Source organism: Trachypithecus francoisi, unplaced genomic scaffold, assembly GCF_009764315.1.
Source record: "Trachypithecus francoisi isolate TF-2019V2 unplaced genomic scaffold, Tfra_2.0 Lachesis_group13, whole genome shotgun sequence".
NCBI classification, from domain to species: domain Eukaryota; kingdom Metazoa; phylum Chordata; class Mammalia; order Primates; family Cercopithecidae; genus Trachypithecus; species Trachypithecus francoisi.
In genome coordinates, this window is record NW_022681458.1 from 45,994,357 (window position 1) to 46,013,816 (window position 19,460).

The window sequence follows — 19,460 nt, forward strand, 5'->3', positions numbered from 1 at the left end:
GTGAGCTGAGATCACACCACTGCACTCCACCCTGGGCAACAAGAGCGAAACTCCGTCTCAAAAAAAAAAAAAAAAACGCACTGCATTACACATGGGGGTCATTTTAAACAGTGAAATCGCCAACAAAAACAGAAATGTGAAAAACCTGGTACTAAATAGGCCATGAAAAAGGACACTAGTTTACGGTTATGAGGTGAAACAAGAAAGCAGAGCCTCACCTGATTCAACCTGAGCTGGGAAAGTGTGTTGGATGACACAAATCTTTAATGCTCTGCAAATGTCCACCAAGGAGCACGACAATGCTGCCAACTGATTTTAGGATTAGAAATAAACTTCAGTGAGTAGGCAAATTTGGAAATGTGGAATCCATAAATAGTGAGGTCACCTGTATATACATTCACACACACGTGTTCATTATATATTTTTTCGTACACTTTGACTTGAAAATGTGAAACTTGCATATTAAAAGATTTTGAAAACCATCAATTTAAAAAGCTACATTTTCTAGGCATCTATCTCCAGCATTGGCAGATTAAACTTTATAAAATATAATTAAGCTTCCCTCTACAACTGCATCATGAGAAAATGGCTTAAGAAAACAGCAATTTGAAGGGTAGGTCTGGGATGCTGTGATAAAATATAGGCAGTGGGATTTATGTGAATTCTGTTTGCAGGATTCTGGCAGCAGCTCAAAGACAGGTAAAAAGCCCTTCAGAGCAGCTGTAACAGGATCAGTGAGGGGTCAACTGACAGCCAATTGTGAGAAAGCTGTCATATATTTTTAAATGCCATGGGCACAAAAGTTTAAAATACAAGACCCAAATTGAAAGTTGCAAGGATAAGTAAATGCAATTTCAGGAGCTGATCGAAATTGAGTCTTTCACATGGAAACTCTTAAGTAGCTTGCAGCATGTGCAAAAAGAAATTAATATATAAACGGATAATGATTCTCCTGAATAAGGAGCTACTTAGAAATAAAAATTCTCATTAGAAAAATCCCCTGGGGTTGAAATGAAATCTGAGTTAGGAAGAGTGCTTTGAGTCTTACGTTGTAGTTAATATTTCAGAAACTGCCTTGTGGATCCCCCCCTTATGAAAATCTGGGATTTTCATCATTAAGTGGGAGGAATAGAGAAACTATTTTCACAATTAAGTGGGAGAAACAGAGAAACTCGCATCCTTATAAGCTCCTTGAACAATCTGTGTTTTGACCTGAGAAACCTAAAAGAGGGGTCTGAACATTGGGGCTGTCAAGTCCTATCATCTCGAGGATTGCTATTACTTCTACTCCAGAAAAATAAATTCTAAAATATCTTTATTAACATGGTTTGTTCTTACTCTTACATTCAAAGATCAAATTGCCTTAAAATCTTATTTTTAAGATTGGTGAGGTCCAATAATAAATTGTAGGAACTTGGTTAATGGCTAAAAAGAATGGGGTATAGATTGTAGTTATAAAGGAATGCAATTATATTTTAAACAGCATAATATATATAGTACCTCCTTTATAATAGTCTCCTAAAATGGGAAGGTTCTCTAGTTATACGGTTGTTGATAAAAATCCCTTCAGCATTTTTTGGGACTGGCTTTCAATTAATATAAAGGCACATGATTCTGAATATCAGTATGGCAATTCTCTCCTTTGAAAGTATGTCGGATTTTTTTTTATCATTGTAAGTACTAAAAGTCATTTCCCAGGTAATTGTGGTTGAGAGATGAATAGTTGGAAAATATGCTTTTAGACAGAGTAGGTGAAAACTATTTTTTCTCAGTTATGAGAGTTCTATAAAATGTTTTGAGCAATCACAGCACTGCTGGTGAAAATACATCTATTTGGGCCACAGAAATTTGCATACATAACCTTACTCTGAAAATACGATAGTAGGCTCAAATACATGTACATTTAACAGCCTTGACTTAGAAAATACGATAGTAGGCTCAAATACATGTACATTTAACAGCCTTGACTTAAAGAGATGTTATGTACTTTCTTCCAGATGTGGCTAAAGCCCTGTAAGAGGGCAGATATTCCAAAACGGCCAAGTTATGTTGCTCCATTGTATAAGACAAGTGAGCGGAGAGGAACATTATCCACCACTGGCCATTCCACAAATTTTGTGATTGCCATGACTCTTCCCTCTGACCAACCCAAGGAACACTGGATTGGACGAGGTGTGGCACTGTTATGTCAACTTAATTCATAACCAGAAGACGTCATTTCCTTGTTCCTATTTCTTGTTGGATGGCTGAGTAGGAAGCATATTTTACTACTTAAACATTTTTATTTTTGGTTTAAATACATTTGACTAAAGTTATAATTATGAATTTACTTATGAGCAAATGCAGATAAACAATATGATTCATACTTAAATGTAAGGAAATGTTCTGAAATAAAGACTAAAGAAAACACATTGGCATATTTGCTCTCTCTGAGTAACTTTATTTTGGAGGAGTTCCATAAGCATTAGGAACATACATAAAATGACACACCACTGTTGACAATGGAAAAAAAAAAAAAACAGCATTTGATATTTTCCAGCTTTTTAAGTTAAAAAAAAATGATTCAGTTAAAACAAAAGTTTAGATATTTTAGCAAGAATCACCTTGCAGGACCATAATCACATTTAAGCCACTGACTTATTGTTAATGGAAAAAATTCACACTGCATCTAGTTACTATAGTATTTCTAAGCATAATCACAGCTGATTGAATGCAATGTGATATATACCAAAATTCATATGGATGTCACACAGTGACAGCATTGTACAAGTAACATTAATGACCTCCAACAAACACATTTTAAATTAGACTGGTCAAGCTAAAAGGAATGTTGGAGCCAACAGAAATGTAGTGGAATTCAGATTGTCTAGTAAGACTTGAAACTATACATTAGAATGATGTGAAAACTAAATACTGGTGGAACCCTAATACTAGCAGCAACTGTTACAGCCCTCTTAAAAGATTTGTAAAATCTGGCAAATAAAGATAATACAATTTTTGAGAGAATATAAAACTTTATATACTTCAGCATAACCCACTTGCTTTAAATCAGGTATTTTAAAACTGGGAGTATATTCCAGCTGTTGCTTTTATAAAAGTTCTAAAATGAAGCAGATTTAATGCTGGAATGCGGAATCCTATTTGGGTATAAAAACCCAAAAATGAACTATAAATATATCTTGGTTCAGAAATCAAGATACATGAATCACTTGAAGTTGGCAGTACTAAATAAAATATCAGCACCTTTTAGCTAGGTTGCTTGAAGGGCCAAGCCATGAGATGAGGACTGTCCTAATTCAGTGCCCAGTGCTGAGAATAATCTATGTATAAAACTTCTACTTATTATAAGGAGGCCATGGAGTAAGTCAGAAATAATTTTTCAGATTCAAGCATAAATAATTAATTAAAGAAAAAACACCTAAGCTCCCTTGCTTATAGCATACAGAAGAAACACTGGCAATAATCTATAAATACCTGGATGCATGTGCTGCTCTCAGTTTTGTTTTTGTTTTAAAGTTCATAGAGTAGGAGGAAAGAAGAGTACTAAGTGAAAACATTTTAGATGGAATGGAAAAGAGTTTGGTTCTTATATATTTGAACAATAAGATTGTTACAGCAGCTACACTGTTTGCCAAGCAGATTAAAACAAAGCTAGCTGCACATAGTTCAAATACAGTTTACCTGGCATAAATGAAGACCATGTGGCATAGGATGTAAACAGAAAGCTACATGCATATGACTAGTAATACAAATTATTAAGTAAAATTTCAGGATAAACATGGCTTGCACTTCTCACAAATCATTCACAATTACCTTAGGAGAACAGGGCACCTAAAAAAGAGACTAACCCCTATCAGGCACCAACAGCATATCTTGGCACAAGATGATCAGGTGATTTCAGCTGAGTAATTTAAATGTGTCTTCCAAGTCACTTGGGTACCATGACAGCCATGGCAATAATGGAGTTTATCCTAGTCACTGTTCTAAATTGACACTTCATGTACAGATTACAGACATGGTAAGCTTTGATTTTCTGCTTTACGACCTTGTAGCCAGCCACGGCATGTGCTCTTGGTTCCAATGCCACACTGGTAAAGCAACGTGAACATTCAGAACTTACATTTCCCAATTAACGAGTTGGTACTGTTAAAATAGGAAAATCAACTATTTAAACCATGTTTGGTTCATTTCTTTGATATTTTCTAGAGGGTTACAATTTTTTAAAAAGAGAACATTGACCACATGCTCCAAACCCTCACCTCCCCCCACCAAAAAAAAAAAAACAAAACAAAACCAAACCAAAATTAAAGTAAAAAGCAAAACAAAACAGAAAGAACACCCCAACACCAAGTATTATAATAATACAAAGAACCATTATGAATCGTTCATTAAACCAAAGCTCACACAAACATACAATCACAAATTTCAGTAGTTTAGGCTGCAGGTTTAAACACTATGCAAATATATACAAAAATAGTAACTCTAGATTCAAGAATAAGGGCTTTTCCCAATGCTAAATTCATACTCTAATGCAGCCTGAGCTTTCCTCTAGTTCCTATGTCTACTTTATGCAGTTTCAAAGCTGTGTCAAGTTGATCCCTATCACCACATGTATATATGTAGCTGAATTAAAGAACACTACAATTCATTCTTAAAACACACAAAAAATGTCTCCCCAAAGTCCATTTAAAATATTTTTAAAGTTAAATGATTTTTTTTGGTTCGATCTCTATTTCTGCATAGCCACAGAAGTTTCTACTAATAAAGAGACTAGTGTTTTATATGATTATTTTGTGAAGTCTTAATCAAACATCAACACTGGTTCATGGAGTCCCATATTCTCCTCTCTTTATCACAAGCTTTATATTTTTAAAAGACCCCTACGTGCAGGGAAAACAGTACTAAGCACCGGCCTTTTCTGGTTAGGCTCAAATCTACGAAACTTGTAAGTAGTGCAAGCCACTGACTTTCCTTTGAGCAACGTGCATACAATACAAGGAACAGATGCAAAGCTGCATGGTAACGTTCTCGTAATCAACAGTGATTACTGGGAAAGGTCAAAACTGGATGTCAAACACAATTTTGTCTTCATAGAGGGCAATCACCAGCATAATGGCAAATCCAAACAGCAATCCTAAATTCTGAAGGATGAATTGCCCCACAGGACAAAAGCCATGTTCTTCATTGTCACCATCACCATGCAACATTTCTGGAAGCTAGAAAAACAAATCTTCACATTAAACTTTGTATAATACTTCTGCTCAAAACAGTTTTTAAAACCATTTTCCTACTTAAGAAAATTAATCACTAAAGTGTAACTACAGACAATAATTATTTTATTGAACATAATGCTACCCACCAGATGTATTTTAGTCAAACACTGAAGAAATTTTATGCTTTCGCTAGTCATTAAGGAAATACTAACTCTGTTCCCTCCTCATCATCATCCCCCACAACAAACACTTAAAATATACACATTAATCATTTTTCAACCAGTTACTATCCACTGACCTTATAAAATCTGACATTTTACTTTGTGCTAAAGTATAAAGTAACTTATTACCAATAAGACACTCAGAAAAAAGATCACCACAATTCCCACACTTACTAATGTATCTTAAACTCACTAAGAAAGGAAGATTCTTGGGCTGGCTCACGCCTGGAAATCCCAGCACTTTGGAAGGCCGAGGTGGGCGGATCATGGGGTCAGGAGTTTGAGACCCGCCTGGCCAATATGGTGAAACCCATAAAAATAGAAAAATTAGCCGGGCGTGGTGGGGCGCGCATGTAGTCCCAGCTACTCGGGAGGCTGAGGCAGGAGAATGATTTGAACTCGGGAGGCAGAGGTTGCAGTGAGCCGAGATCACACCACTGCACTCCAGCCTGGGCAAGAGAGCAAAACTCCATCTCAAAAAATAAAAATAAAAATAAAAATAAAATTAAAAAAAGGAAGATTATTTTGGGAAATAACTAATTCAAAATGGTTTCACTTCTTCACTCTTTTCCACTTGAAATTCTCATTTCCCACTGCACATGACAGCAAAGAGATACTAGGGGACAAATCCAAATCTCCCATCTCTATGCCCTTAAGCCACTGCTTTCATTCCAGTAACAGACACAGAAAATAACCTAGCAGAGCTATCCAGCATAACTAGTACCAAGTCATGCACACTGCCCTCACAGTGTACTCTATTCTCTTAATATTGATAAAATGCCAAAATTCTGAAAATTGTCACATCTTTGAAGGCATAGTGCTTTGAAAAGTTTATACACGGCTGGGCGTGGTGGCTCATGCCTGTAATCCCAGTACTTTGGGAGGCCAAGGCAGGCAGATCAACTGAGGTTGGGAGTTTGAGACCAGCCTGACCAACATGGAGTAACCCCATCTCTACCAAAAATACAAAATTAGCTGGGTGTGGTGGTGCATGCCTGTAATCCTGGGAGGCTGAGGCAGGAGAATTGCTTGAACCCAGGACGTGGAGGTGAGATCACGCCATTGTACTCCATCCTGGGCAACAAGAGCAAAACTCCGTCTCAAAAAAAAAAAGAAAAGTTTATATACTTCAATTTCTAAAGCATACCACATACTATTACATCTAAGAATAATCTGTAGATTCAAAATATAAAAATTAAATTCCTTTAATTTGTCTAAGTAAATAAGATTTGTGGAAAAAATACATTTGCATCATTATAGGCATACATTCTTTCCACCCAAACCTAATCTAAAATTGTGAAAGAAATGCTTCTTCCAATTTTTACTTTCACTTTTCTGCAAACATAGTTCAAATGTGCAATTAATATCTACAGAAAGATGACACTGATATGCTACTCTCTGGGACACTACGTTTTGCTCCAAAACAGTATCTTGGTGCTTTGGGGTTTAGGGAGGAGAAATCTAGTGTTAAGTCACATAATTCTTAATTCATACTTCTTTCTGTCTAGGAAGAAACATCATTATTTGTTATTAAATAATGGGTACAATTAATGCAACCACCATGCTCTGACAGTGCTACGGTATATTTTAGCCATCTCCTAAAGGTCATATTTAAGAACTACAGCATGCTATCATAAATTCTGTTTAAAAGTCTACAGAAATGGCATACAATAGGTAGTAAAGATTATTTTCTTGTCCAAACCATTCACAAAATCACTTTATCAAATCAACTAATGGTCTAAGAGTTGGCAAACCATACTGAATCTGGCCATGCCTATTCATTTACACATTATCTGATCTGTGGCAGCCTTTGTGCTACAACAGCACAGGCGCTGTCACAGGAACCATTCACTACAATGGCAGAGCTGAATAACTGTGACAGAAACCATATGGTCCCCAAAGCCTAAACCATTTACTATCTGGCCCTTCAAACTGACAGCTTCCTACATATAGTTCTAGTAAGAAGACTATTTTACTCTATCCTTTCTCCTCCTTCCCCCAAGTTTTTATTGTTACAAAGATTTTTGATTATGACTTTCCTTAAATGCTTAAGCATAAACAATATGCAGGATGTTTTACAGAAATATGCCCTCTAGATATATATACATACCAACTAGAATAGGAACTATAGCTTTGCCACATTTAATTCTAACCTGAATGTCAACACCCACACTGTTTGTCACAACCACAGCTAAGAGTCAATCAACACCTATGGGTATGGCCATACTTGTTTAAAATATCATACAAAAATGCTTCAATACTGATTGATAAACAGCACCACTCAAAGTCCTCTACAACTGGATACTTCTACCTGGATATCCTATAGGTATCTCAAACTAAAACTTCTGGGACTGTTGATATCTTATTGAATGGCTTTAAATCAATAAAAGTCTTCCTCCACAGAGCCAAAGTGGTCTTTCTGAAACAGAAATATGATCATATCACTCTACTGCTTACACTTTTTAATGGCTCTCTAAAGTTTACAAGATAAACTCCCATCGTTTTGGTATGGCATGTTGTGTGACTGTCAGGATATGGCCAACACCTACCCGATGACAATGTGGATCCATTTTTTCCTACTTTAACATTAGAAAATACCCAATTTCTGTGTCATTAAAATCTCGCAAAATATATATGGATAGTTTCTTCCCTTTCTCTTGAACATTTAGAGTGTTTCCAATATAATTATGACATTATAAATACTACTGCAAAGAACCAAGTAGTGAGGTTTTAGTTTTGTTTGTTTATCAGGAGTAGTCATGTTATTTCCTCAGAATAGAGTCCTAGCTACAGACTTACTGTTCAAAGGAATGATGTTATAAATCATTCAGCTTCCTCATACGACCCTTCCCCTTGCTTCTAATAAACTCCATTCTTTAGAACTCAGCTTGGATTTTTTGACAAAAAAACTTTCTACTCCCCAACTTTTTAGCTGGCCTCTCTGTAGTTCCATGAACATGGTGCAAAACTCTATCATAACATGTCTGAAAATAACTGTAATTAATAACTACTTTTCTTCTGCGTTAAACTATAAATCCTTTCTGTAAAGACTCATTCTTCTTGTATCTGTAAATTTCTAGTGTTACAGATGTAAGGGAATACTAACTATAAACTAAATTTCCAGTAGTATATAAAGTAAGACAAAAATGCCTGTCCTCCCAGAGCTGACATCTTAGTGGGGAAGACAAGGAACACAATAAATAAGTAAAATGGCGTTAATAGGTTGAGATACACGTACAATGGAGAAAAAGTAAAGCAGGGATAGAGGATATGAAATGTTGAAGGGGAGATTTAAATTTTAGATAAGATGCCTCCTAAACAGGAGCTAGCCATGAGGATGTCTGCAGGAAAACTATTCCGGAGGGGTGATCAGCAGGTGCCACAGCCCTGACGCAAAGTGTCCCTTGGGGAGAGTGGGAGGATTTGAAGTAAGGATAGGAAAACTAAGGAGGACAAGGGAGCAGAAATGTTCAAGGATGATGAAAAACTTTGCAAGTCAAAGAAAGAACTTTAGGACTTTTACTCTGGAATGAAAAACCACAATGTGAAGCATACAAATGGGATGATGTGATCTATGGCTTAAAAGGATCACTCTAGTTGAGCTGATACAGAGTTGGAAGGCAGGGCAAGGGCAGAGCAGGAAGAGCAGTTAAAAAGAGAAAGATGGTGGTGGCTAAGATGAAAATGATGAGGGTACAGGTGGTTAGGCGCAAGAGGTCTCAGGGCTTTCTGGCAAACAATATGTGGGAGGGCAAAAAGTTGAGTCAAAGGATGACACTCAGGTTTTTTGAGCAACTAGAAGAATAAAGGTATCATCATTTCTGAGACAGAGAATTCTACAAGACAGGCTGGTCAAGGAGTAGTGTTGGCAATGTCAAGAGCTGTTCTGAACATGTCAAGTGCACAATGCCTTGTAGACATTCAAGTACACTTGGATTAGTCTGGAGTTACAGGAAAGGCCTATACTAAAGATACAAATTTAGGAATCATCAGCCAATAAATATTTAAAGCCAGGAAATTAGATGAAATTACTTATGTCTTTTGTCAACATTTAGATGCAGGGGGAGAAGAGGAGGATCCAGTACAGAGTCTGAGAAAAGCCAGCAAGGTGGAGAAAAGGCCAGGAAATTGTGGTGTTATAGAAACCTACTGACAAAAGACTGGGCATGATGGCACATGCCTGTCATTGCAGCTACTTGGGTGGCAAAGGCAGGAAAATCGCTGAACCCAGGAGGTGGAGGTTGTAGGGAGCTGAGATCATGCCACTACACTCCAGCCTGGGCAGCACAGCAAGACTGTCTCACAACAAACAAACAAACAAACATAAGCCTACTGACATAAAAGCATTTCAAAGAAAAGAGAATGAGCAACTGTCAAGTTCTGCTGTTATGACAAGAATAATGAAGACTGGAAAATGACTAGTAGACTTAGTGATGCCATGGTCAATGGTTAATTTGACAAAAGCAGTTCTGGCAGAAAAGTCAGGGGGAAAACCTCATTAGGTTTGGCTCAAAAACAGAGGAAAATTTAAAAATAAACAACGGGCATGGCATGTTGGCTTATACCTATAATCTCAGTACTTTGGAAGGCTGAGGCTGGAGCACTGTTTGAGGCCAGGCATTCAAGACAAGCCTGGGCAAGATAGTGAGACTCCATGTCTTAAAAAAAAAAAAAAAAAAAAAAATTTAGGCATGGTGGTGTACACCTGTGGTCCCAGTTACTCAGGAGGTAGAGGCAGGAGGATCACTTGAGCCTGGGGAGTCGAGGCTGCAATGAGCTATGATTGCACCATTGCACTCCAGTCTGGGTAACAGAGTGAGACCCTGTCTCAAAAAATAACCCCAAACAAAACCAACCAACCAAAACAAACCAATGAAAATGTTCTAAAAGAGAGCAGCAATAGGGTGACAGCTGAAGGGGAAGTTGGAACTAAGAGAGGTCCCCGAACTTTTTAAGAAGGGAGAAGTAATAGGAGGTTTATAGGCTAATAGAAATAATCCAGCAGAAGGGGGGAAATGGTGTGGGAAAGAGAAAGGAGAATTTAAGGGAGTTAGCAAAAGGGGATCAGTTCTAGGGAACAGTTTGCAGGAGCACCAGCTAGGAAGTTTCCTTTTGGTAACAGGAAAGAATGTAAATGGGCATAGATTCAGCAAGATAAGCAGAAGTGATGATGAGAACTTGTGGACTGATGGTTTCAAGTGTTCCCCATGAAATCAGAAGCAAGGTTATCAGCCGAGGGTGAGAATAGGAAATGAGATATTAAAAGTCAGCAGGGAAGATGACTATTCCTAGGTAATTGTGTAAACAAAAAGAAACAGTTGTTTACATTTTCGAAACCTTCTATGATAAACAGGCATTAATTCTGTGATTAAAAATTTAGGCTGGGCTAGGTGTGGTGGCTCACACTTGTAATCCCAGCACTTTGACAGGCTGAAGCAGGAGGAGTGCTTGAGTCCAGGAGTTTGAGACCAGCCTGGGCAACATAGCAAGACCCTATCTGTATAAAAAAAAAATATATATATATATATATATATTTTTTGCTGGCTGTGGTGGCAGTCACGTATAGTCCTAGCTACTCAGGGGCTGAGGCAGGAGAACTGTTTGAGCCCAGGAGGTCAAGGCTGGAGGGAGCCATATCCATGCCATTGTACTCCAGACTGGGCAATAGAGCGAGACCCTATCTTGTAAAAAGAAAAAAAAAATGGCTGCATAATTTTGAAATAAGACTGTGATGATCTTACCAGAAAAAAAAAGTAAACATCATATCTAGTCAAACAAACAAACAAAAAAACGTAATTGCTAGTTCTATAAATACACAAACATATTTAAGGTATCAAAGTAGAATCAAAATAAAACAAATTGTTAGCATTTACATTTAACTTTAAGCTAAATTTAGAAATAAGAGAAATTACATAAACCCTATGGAATACATACCACTTCCTTCCAGAAGACTGGCTTACCTAACAGGAATAGTATTTCTCTCCTGTTTGCCACAAAACAAGCTCAAAAAATTAATTTTGCTAACAAAAATAAAACACTTTTACCCCAATATTACAGTCTTCAAAGTAGTATAATAATTCTGTAATTATAACTCTACTACTAATGATTATTTAAATAGTAACATCATTTGGACAGACATTTTCAGCAACTCAACTGGTTTCCATAAAAGGAAACCTCCTACTTAAATAAATGTCTTTCCTTAAGAGATTATTTAGGATATTATGCCTTTAAAATGAGTTATATTTTTAAAAATAGTTTGGCTTCAAACCACCTCCAAGGATTTCTTTCATTTGCAGATTTAGTACCACAAAAAAATATAAAATATCTTACCATATCCACCAAGGCTACATAGAGGAACATGCCTGCAGTGACTGCAAAGATCCAAAGTGTGATGTTATTGGCATACTGACCAACAGCTGTGCCTATGAGCATGCCTATGTAAGCCATCATGGCAGAGAGGAGGTTGTATACAATTGCTTGCTTTACAGTCATGCCTGCTTTAAGAAGAACTGCAAAATCACCTGCAATTAAGAAACAATGGGAATGTTTTAAAACCACAGGATTTATATCACAAATCTGAATGGAGAGAAACGACAAATCAGCATTAAAAAGATACACATTTTTAATAAAAGTACTTTATATGATACATATTTTACTTATTAAACCATAATGCACGCAAAAACTTGGATGAATCTCAAAGGCATAATACTGAAAGAAGACCATCCGAAAGCTTATATATCTATTCTGAAACAGACAAAACGGTAACAATGAAGAAAAATTAGTGGTTACCAGGGGACAGAGATGGTGGAAAGCTGACTCTAAAGGAAGAGCACAGGACAGGGATTGTTGGGGGTGACAAAGCTACTCTGATCCTGATGGTGGCAGTGATTACAGAAATCTATATATATGTTAAAATTCAAAGAACTGTACTCACAAAAAGTCATTTCTACTGTATAACTTAAATGTAAAATTTTTACAAAAGAAAAAAACACAGTCACCGCTTTTCTTGTAACCAACAATCAAGACCTCCCTGCTTGAACTTCTACCCTTTCTTCAAAGGGAAATGGCCTAAGGAAGAACAGAGATAATAGGTGCTTTAAGTATATTTTATGCTATGGTTACATTTTTTTTTCCCCCCAGAAAGAAAAATTAAACTTTAATCCTGAAAATTCTAAAACTGTAATAAGAATAAAGAGCCACTTCCTACCACTTCCTACCACTTTTCCGTGCTTCTACAATGATGCACATAAATGTCTGGCTGAGGCTCCGAAGAACATCAACAATGCTGAAAACAGAGCAAATACCAGGTTCTTATTAAGCCATGCTCCAAAGTCTGTTTCTAACTGCGATGATGAAGAATGGTGACACTGGTAACTCTGAAATCATCCATAACCACAGAGCTGATGTAAGACAAAAACTCACAGGAGGGAAAATACTGAAATTCTTTTTCTAAGGATCCTCAATGGACTCTCCTCCCGCCACCCCCTCCCTCTAAATAAGAAGAAAGGTACTTTTCTTATTCATCTGTCTAAAGCTGGAACATTATCTGCAAACTTGACTCCTGCCTATGAAAAAGAATGAAGTTGAAACATTGGGGAAAAAAAATATTGCTCAGAGAAGTGTCAGTAGAAGGGCAAAATGATGCTAGAGATAACAGTATTGAAGCTAATGGGTCAAAAGCAATAGCTTGTTCCACCTTGAAGAGGTATGAAAGAAAAAACCCATTAGCTTTACTTACTATAATAATTTTGTTTCACTTACTACATGAACAAATATCTAATCAATTACTGAACACTCAGCATATGCAAGGTGCTATACAGAATACTGACTGAGTTTCTTTCTTTCCCTTAAGAAAGGATCTTAACAGCTAGGTATCTAAAAATACATGATCTGTTCTTCTATACCTCTCATGGTTACAAGGTCATAGTCTACAACAAGGAGAAGTTAACAATAAATAAATTACTGCAAGGTATATTTCTACCTTCCAACAAATTGCTACAAAGTAAACACTGCGGCATCATTTTGGAAAGTTAAGATAATGTACCTAAGGAGATTATTTACCAATGGTTTCTAAGTTGTAATTGTCCAGTTTTCACCTAATGCTATTCTCCTTACATCTTTTCTCCTCTGATCCTAAATACCTTAATTCTCCTGCTGAGACCTGGATTTAATATCATCTTTTATCTCTTCTCTCTCCTGGAGTTCTGTTTAATTTTCTCCAGTCTTTCTCAGCTTTTTCTCTGTGGAAAGAGCTCCCTAACTTCCCTAACAAATGTCTTCTCCTTGTTTTCAATAAATCACACACCAACTGTGCTAGAGAGGCAATTTCATTTAGCAGGTTACGTAAAACAGACTACAGAAGTGTCTTTTAGGTTACAAAATGCATTGCTTTCTTTTATAATTTAATAATGCGTTCAAAAATGAGCATTATTTAATACTCAATGAACAACGGTGTCATGGGTACAAAATACATCAACTTTGTTGCCTTCTCTAATATTACTGGATAGCAAGATGGTTTTAGTTCCTTCCTAAGTAACAACCAAACAGCATGAATTAACTAATCAAGATTCAAGGCAAACTATTTTCATTTAATACTTTTAAAAATTGTGGTATAATTACACAATTATTTCATTTTTAAAAAATGTAGACGTCTATGAATTTGGACAAACACATACACCCTATATCATAAACACCATTAAACTCTAGAACTGTTTAATTACCCTTCCAAAATTTTTTTAGGCCACTCGCCCTTAGGCAAACAACAATCTGCTTTCTGTTCCTATGATTTTGCCTTTACCAGAACATCATCTAAATAGAAGCACACAGTATGTAGTCTTTCAAGTTTAGATTTTGTTCACTTAGGATAATGCATGTAAGACTCATTTCGTGTTACTGTGTATATCAGAAAATTATTTTATTGCTCAGTAATATTCCACAGATGAACCACAGTTTATTTATCTACATTCACCAGCAAAGAACATTTAGGTTGTTTACAGTTTTTGGCAATTATGGCGAAAGACACTGCACCACATTCATAAACAGGCTTTTTGTGTCAACATAAGTTTTCGTTTCTCTTGGCCAGACACCTATTAAGTGGGGTCACTGGGCCATACAGTTAAGCATATTTCTGATTTTATAAGAAATTGCATCCCCGCCAGCAATGTATAGGAGCTCTAGCTGTTCCACATCCTAGCCAGCCCATAATTTGAAATCTCATCTGTATACTTTCTTCAGTGAAACGTTTGTTCAAGTCTTTTTGTCTATTTTATTTTCTTGGGCTGTTTGTTTTCCTGTGATTGAAGTCTTCTGTCAGGTATGTATTGTCCAAATATTTTGTCCCAGTTTGTGGCTTGCCTTTTTGTTAACTGTCTTTTGTGAAGAGTTTTTAATTTGTAAGAAGTGTATTTTACAACTGTTTTCCTTAATGGTGCAAGCTCTTAGTGCTGTACCTAAGAATACTTTGCCTAACCCAAAGACACAGAGATATTCTATATTTTCTTCTATTTTTAAGAGTCTCCATTTAGATTACCTATTTTGAGTTTATTTTTTTTTTTTCTATAGTGAGATATGGGTCAAAGGTATTTTTCTTTCTTCCTTTTTTTTTTAATTGCACGTAGATGTCCAATTGTTACAGTGCCATTTGTTGAAAATACTATCCCATCCTTTCAACATGGAATTTTCTTTGTATTTCTGTTGAATATAAACTGCCATATATATGAGGACTCTTTGCTTCGTTCCACTGATTTATGTGTCTACTCTTTCACCAGTTCCAACTGTTTTGATTACCATGGCTTTATAGTAAATCTTAAATCAACTTGGCTGCCCTTTTCCAAAATTCTACGGCTATTTAAGTTCCTTCCCCTTTCCATATAAATTTTTTTAAAAGCCTGTTCATCTCTGCAAAAAAGCCTGCTGGATTTTTTACTGAGAATGCACTGTGTCTACAGGAAAAAATTAACATCTTAACAATAGTCTTCTGGTCCCTGAACCTGGTATAGCTCTTCATTGAAGTCTCCTTTGGTTTCTTTTATTGATGATTTGTAGGTCTACACATATTGTGAGAGTTAAGCTAAATATTACATGTTTTTGATGCTATTATAAAATTTTAATTTTCAACTGTTGATTGCTAGTATATAGCAACACAAATGATTTTTTGTATAATTATCTTTGTATCAAGTGAATTATTTTATTTTCAAATCTATCTTGGTTGTAGTCTTATCTCAAGTTATAAATTCTCAAAGGTATCAGCATGTTTTTCCCTTTTTCCTCATTTCCCTTCTCAGTAAGAACCTGTATAAACATTTTTAAACTAAGTCAAAGGAATCCTCACAGCAGAGATTTATACTAAACATGCAAATCTATTCATCTTTTGATAAATCAATATTCTTTCCTTCCTGCTGACAAAGGATATCATTAGCACAATGAATGAGGTGTGCCTGCCAAAGCTGTTAAACTAATGAGATCCAAAGCTATAGATGTTAACATCTGTTAACATCCACTATTGAGATTTTTAAAAACATGTATATATTTTAAGGTTCTTTATTCTTGTCTTAAATAATGGTTGTATGCACGTTAAAATTCTACATAAATGTATACAATGAATGTTCAATTTCCCACGGACAATTTAACACATTATGAAAATCTCATTTTAAATTTCTATGTAATCCTTAATTTGAGAGGAAAGGAAAAATGTGCAACACTATAACCTCTCTTAATTGAGTCTTAATAATATGGCTACATATTTTTTCTTTTTCAACTTTTATTTTAGAAGCATGAGGTATATGTACAGGATTATTACAGAGGTATATTATGTGATGCTGAGGTGTGGGGGTATGATTGAATGATCACCCTGGTATACTACACAATAGTACCCAGTACCCAACAGGTAAGTTTTCTAACCCTTGCCCCATGGCTATATTTATTTATCAAAATGTTATTTCCTTGAAGTTGAAACACATTACTCAACATCAAGAAGAATGTTTGGGAAATTGTGATAGACCAAGATGTCAAAATGGAAGGTGACCCACTCATATCCCAACATCCACAAGAAGAATTCTGTATCCATCCACAGTCAAAAGCCTCTCTGTGGAGTCTCAGAATTCAGGCAGGAGTTTGTGAAACCCTCGTGGAGTCCAAGACCCAGGGGCTGTTCTGAGAGGGCAGACGACACCCAAGTGGTCGATCCGTCCTAAGTTCAAACCTGGAAGCGACTGTCTTCCTCCTGCCCCCTGGATGGTCCCCAATATTATATCCTCTATAGATAGCCTCCTCCTACTACAGGCTTTTATGTAAATTATTCTTCAAAGGCTTATACAGTTCCTTATTGAAGGAAGGTGGAAAAAAGTGAAGAGATAAGACAAAGTACTATTGTAACTTAAATTCAGCTACATAAGTTTGGCAAACACAGAAAACAGAGTAATGACTTAATAATTCAGGCAATTTAACCCATTACCACACCAGAGAGCAAACACAAAATGAGATGTGAGTTTGCTATTTCCTCAAATGCTTTCAATTTCTTCATGTCTCTTAGAGTCAAACTCCCTGAACTATATGTTATTCTATGGTTCTAGGGGTATGTTTTTACATATCACATTTCTAAACACAACTACAAAACACACGTGCAGAAACTGCAGAGAGAAAAAGGGGTAAGTGGTAAGATGGTAACCGTCATTAATCTCCAAAACAACTCATTTTCAATTATGTGTCTCAGTGAATATACCACTGGAGAAACAGCAATCTGCTCAGAAATGGAACACTAGAACTTGGAATTACTGACCAACTGAGGGTCAGTCTCCAGTGTATTGCAATGTAATTTGAAAACATGTTTTTCCTCCAAGGGTCTGAGGTTAGTATGGAAATCTCAGAATCGTTTTAAGAATTCATAATAAAAAATGTAACAGGGCAAAACAAGTTTTAGATCAAATAAATTATCCTGAAATGTGGCGCACTATACTGCCTTTTCAACTTCTTAACCTAGAAAGTGGGGAATGGACTTCTCCCTGGCTCTATCTGCCGTGCTTCTAACTCAGCCCACAGAAGAATGACTTTTCCTGTGCTTGGGAGTTCTGAGGAAGAACCTTGTATGCCTTTCTCCACATCTTGTTCCTCTCCGACTAAGAGTAGATGATCTGATCAGAGTAGGAACACTGACCTGGTCCTACTGTACAAAAGTGCCCTTTGCTGTGCCTTAAGGCAAAAACTAGGCTCCACAATCATATTTTTACTTCCTTTATTTATGAACCCTACACCACTTCTTAACTTGTCGATAGATACAAGGACCAGAGGCCTTTCTGTCACCTCCAGAAGAGGAAGCTGGGTCATTTCTTTACACTGTTTCTTCCCTAGTAGCCTATCCAGCTAGAGTATGGTACAGTTTTTGTCAATTTAACATTAGGAAAAATGCACATTTTTCTGAAAGCCTACTCCTTTCCCTCTGGCAAAATTCAGTATACTCTGGCTTGACACTTCCTCTCACAGCAGTAGCAACATCTCAACCTCTGATTTGTGGGATAAAACAGGTAGACATCTGAGGTCTGAATGACTCACTAGGGTATCCTGGCCCAAACAGAGTTCTCTGCTCCAGTTTTTTACCAGAGCTCTGCATTGGGTATCAAGGGCTTACCTAGCCATTAATGTATGTAATGCATTTGTCCTACACGTGGTTATCAGCCCTTGTGTGTCAGTCCTTCAATGAGAAATTGCAGACAGAAAAACAAGTGGTAAGAAGGTCACCATCCTTAATCTCCAACTTGTTTTCAATTCTGTGTCTGAGTGAATACTTGAAGGTTAGGGCAATTCGATAAAACCACATTTAAACTTGAAGTAGCCTGATAGTCCATTCATCGGGTAGTGGGTAGATGAACAGGAAGGAAAGTTAGAGGCTTTTCTAGTACATTATGGAGGTATATGCATGATTATCCAAGTCTATTACTAAAAATAGTTTTGTTTTTAAGTGAAAGATTAAATATGAGGCAACATGTTACTCATATATAAAAACTGATAGCCTTGATTTGTGGAGTTAGACTAAAAGCAGTATGTGATAGTTAGACTAACAGCAGTATGTGATAGAGAAGAGTATAAGACATAGTATCTATGCATTAAAAAACTACCGTTTAAGAAACAGGGCATCTAACAAGAAAATGGGTAAAGGACCCTGAGAAAGTAAACAAAAAAATTTAGAGGAAACAGTAATCCAAGGCATGAGGTAAAAGACAGTAATAAAGTTGAAGGTTCTTAACATGATAAACTAGGAATAGAAGTATTTGGGCCAGCCATGTAGGAGAATGGTATAAACAAAGAAACAGATTCAGGCACCAACACTACATATTTGGTGAATTGTGTTTAGTTGAAATGAAAAACATGTAACAGGATGTACTGCAGGTAACACCAAAAAGGTAGGTAGAGAGAAGTGAAGGTCATTGAAAGTGTGACTCATAGCTGGGCACGGTGGCTCACACCTGTAATTCCAGCACTTTAGGAGGTTGAGGGAGGTGGATCACTTGAGCCCAGGAGTTCAAGACCAGCTTGGGCAACATGACAACATCCTATCTATCAAAAATACAAAAATTAGCTGGGCATGGTGGTGCTCGCCTGTAGTTCCAACTACTCAGGACACTGAGGTAGGAGGATCATTTGAGCCCAGGAGGTCAAGGCTGCACTGAGCCATGATCACGCCACTGCACTAGAGCCTAGGCAACAGAGGGAGACCCTGTTACAGGAGGAAAAAAAATGTGACTAATAAAGTCCAGCTCTATTTTATATGTCAGGAATGTTACTGAAAGACTTTAATTATATAAAAACATCACATTTAAACAGATATATCTGGCAATGATATACTACAACAGAATAAAACCAGAGATATAAAGACTATGGAAACTGTCTAAGCAAAACACCACAAAGGCAGTGATGACTTGGTCTGGATAAAGGATAATGGGCATGAACAAGAGATAAGATTATGTGTCTGAAGTTGGCAAGGTAAATGAAACCATACAGAATCAAGCCCCAAGGAATTAGCACCAAGTATGCA

At 36.6% G+C, this 19,460-nt stretch overlaps 2 protein-coding genes across 6 annotated transcripts in view; one reads left to right on the forward strand and one right to left on the reverse strand.

Annotated features, from left to right (window-relative positions):
• The window catches only part of DNAH7 (dynein axonemal heavy chain 7), a 341,498-nt gene extending 339,081 nt beyond the window's left edge, over window positions 1-2,417 (forward strand). The window contains exon 65 of the mRNA XM_033230791.1: window positions 1,998-2,417. Coding sequence (XP_033086682.1) covers window positions 1,998-2,204 — 207 coding nt within the window. The 3' untranslated portion in view covers window positions 2,205-2,417. The remainder of the gene's footprint in view (window positions 1-1,997) is intronic.
• SLC39A10 (solute carrier family 39 member 10) overlaps window positions 2,418-19,460 on the reverse strand; it is a 173,614-nt gene continuing 156,571 nt past the window's right edge. For 4 of the 5 annotated variants that reach the window (XM_033230795.1, XM_033230794.1, XM_033230793.1 and 1 more), the window contains 2 exons: window positions 11,765-11,955; window positions 2,420-5,216 (listed from right to left, as the gene is read on the reverse strand). In XM_033230795.1, coding sequence (XP_033086686.1) covers window positions 5,058-5,216; window positions 11,765-11,955 — 350 coding nt within the window. In that variant the 3' untranslated portion in view covers window positions 2,420-5,057. Of the gene's footprint in view, window positions 5,217-11,764; window positions 11,956-19,460 lie in introns of all 5 variants that reach the window. The other variant, XM_033230792.1, reaches the window with a different exon arrangement.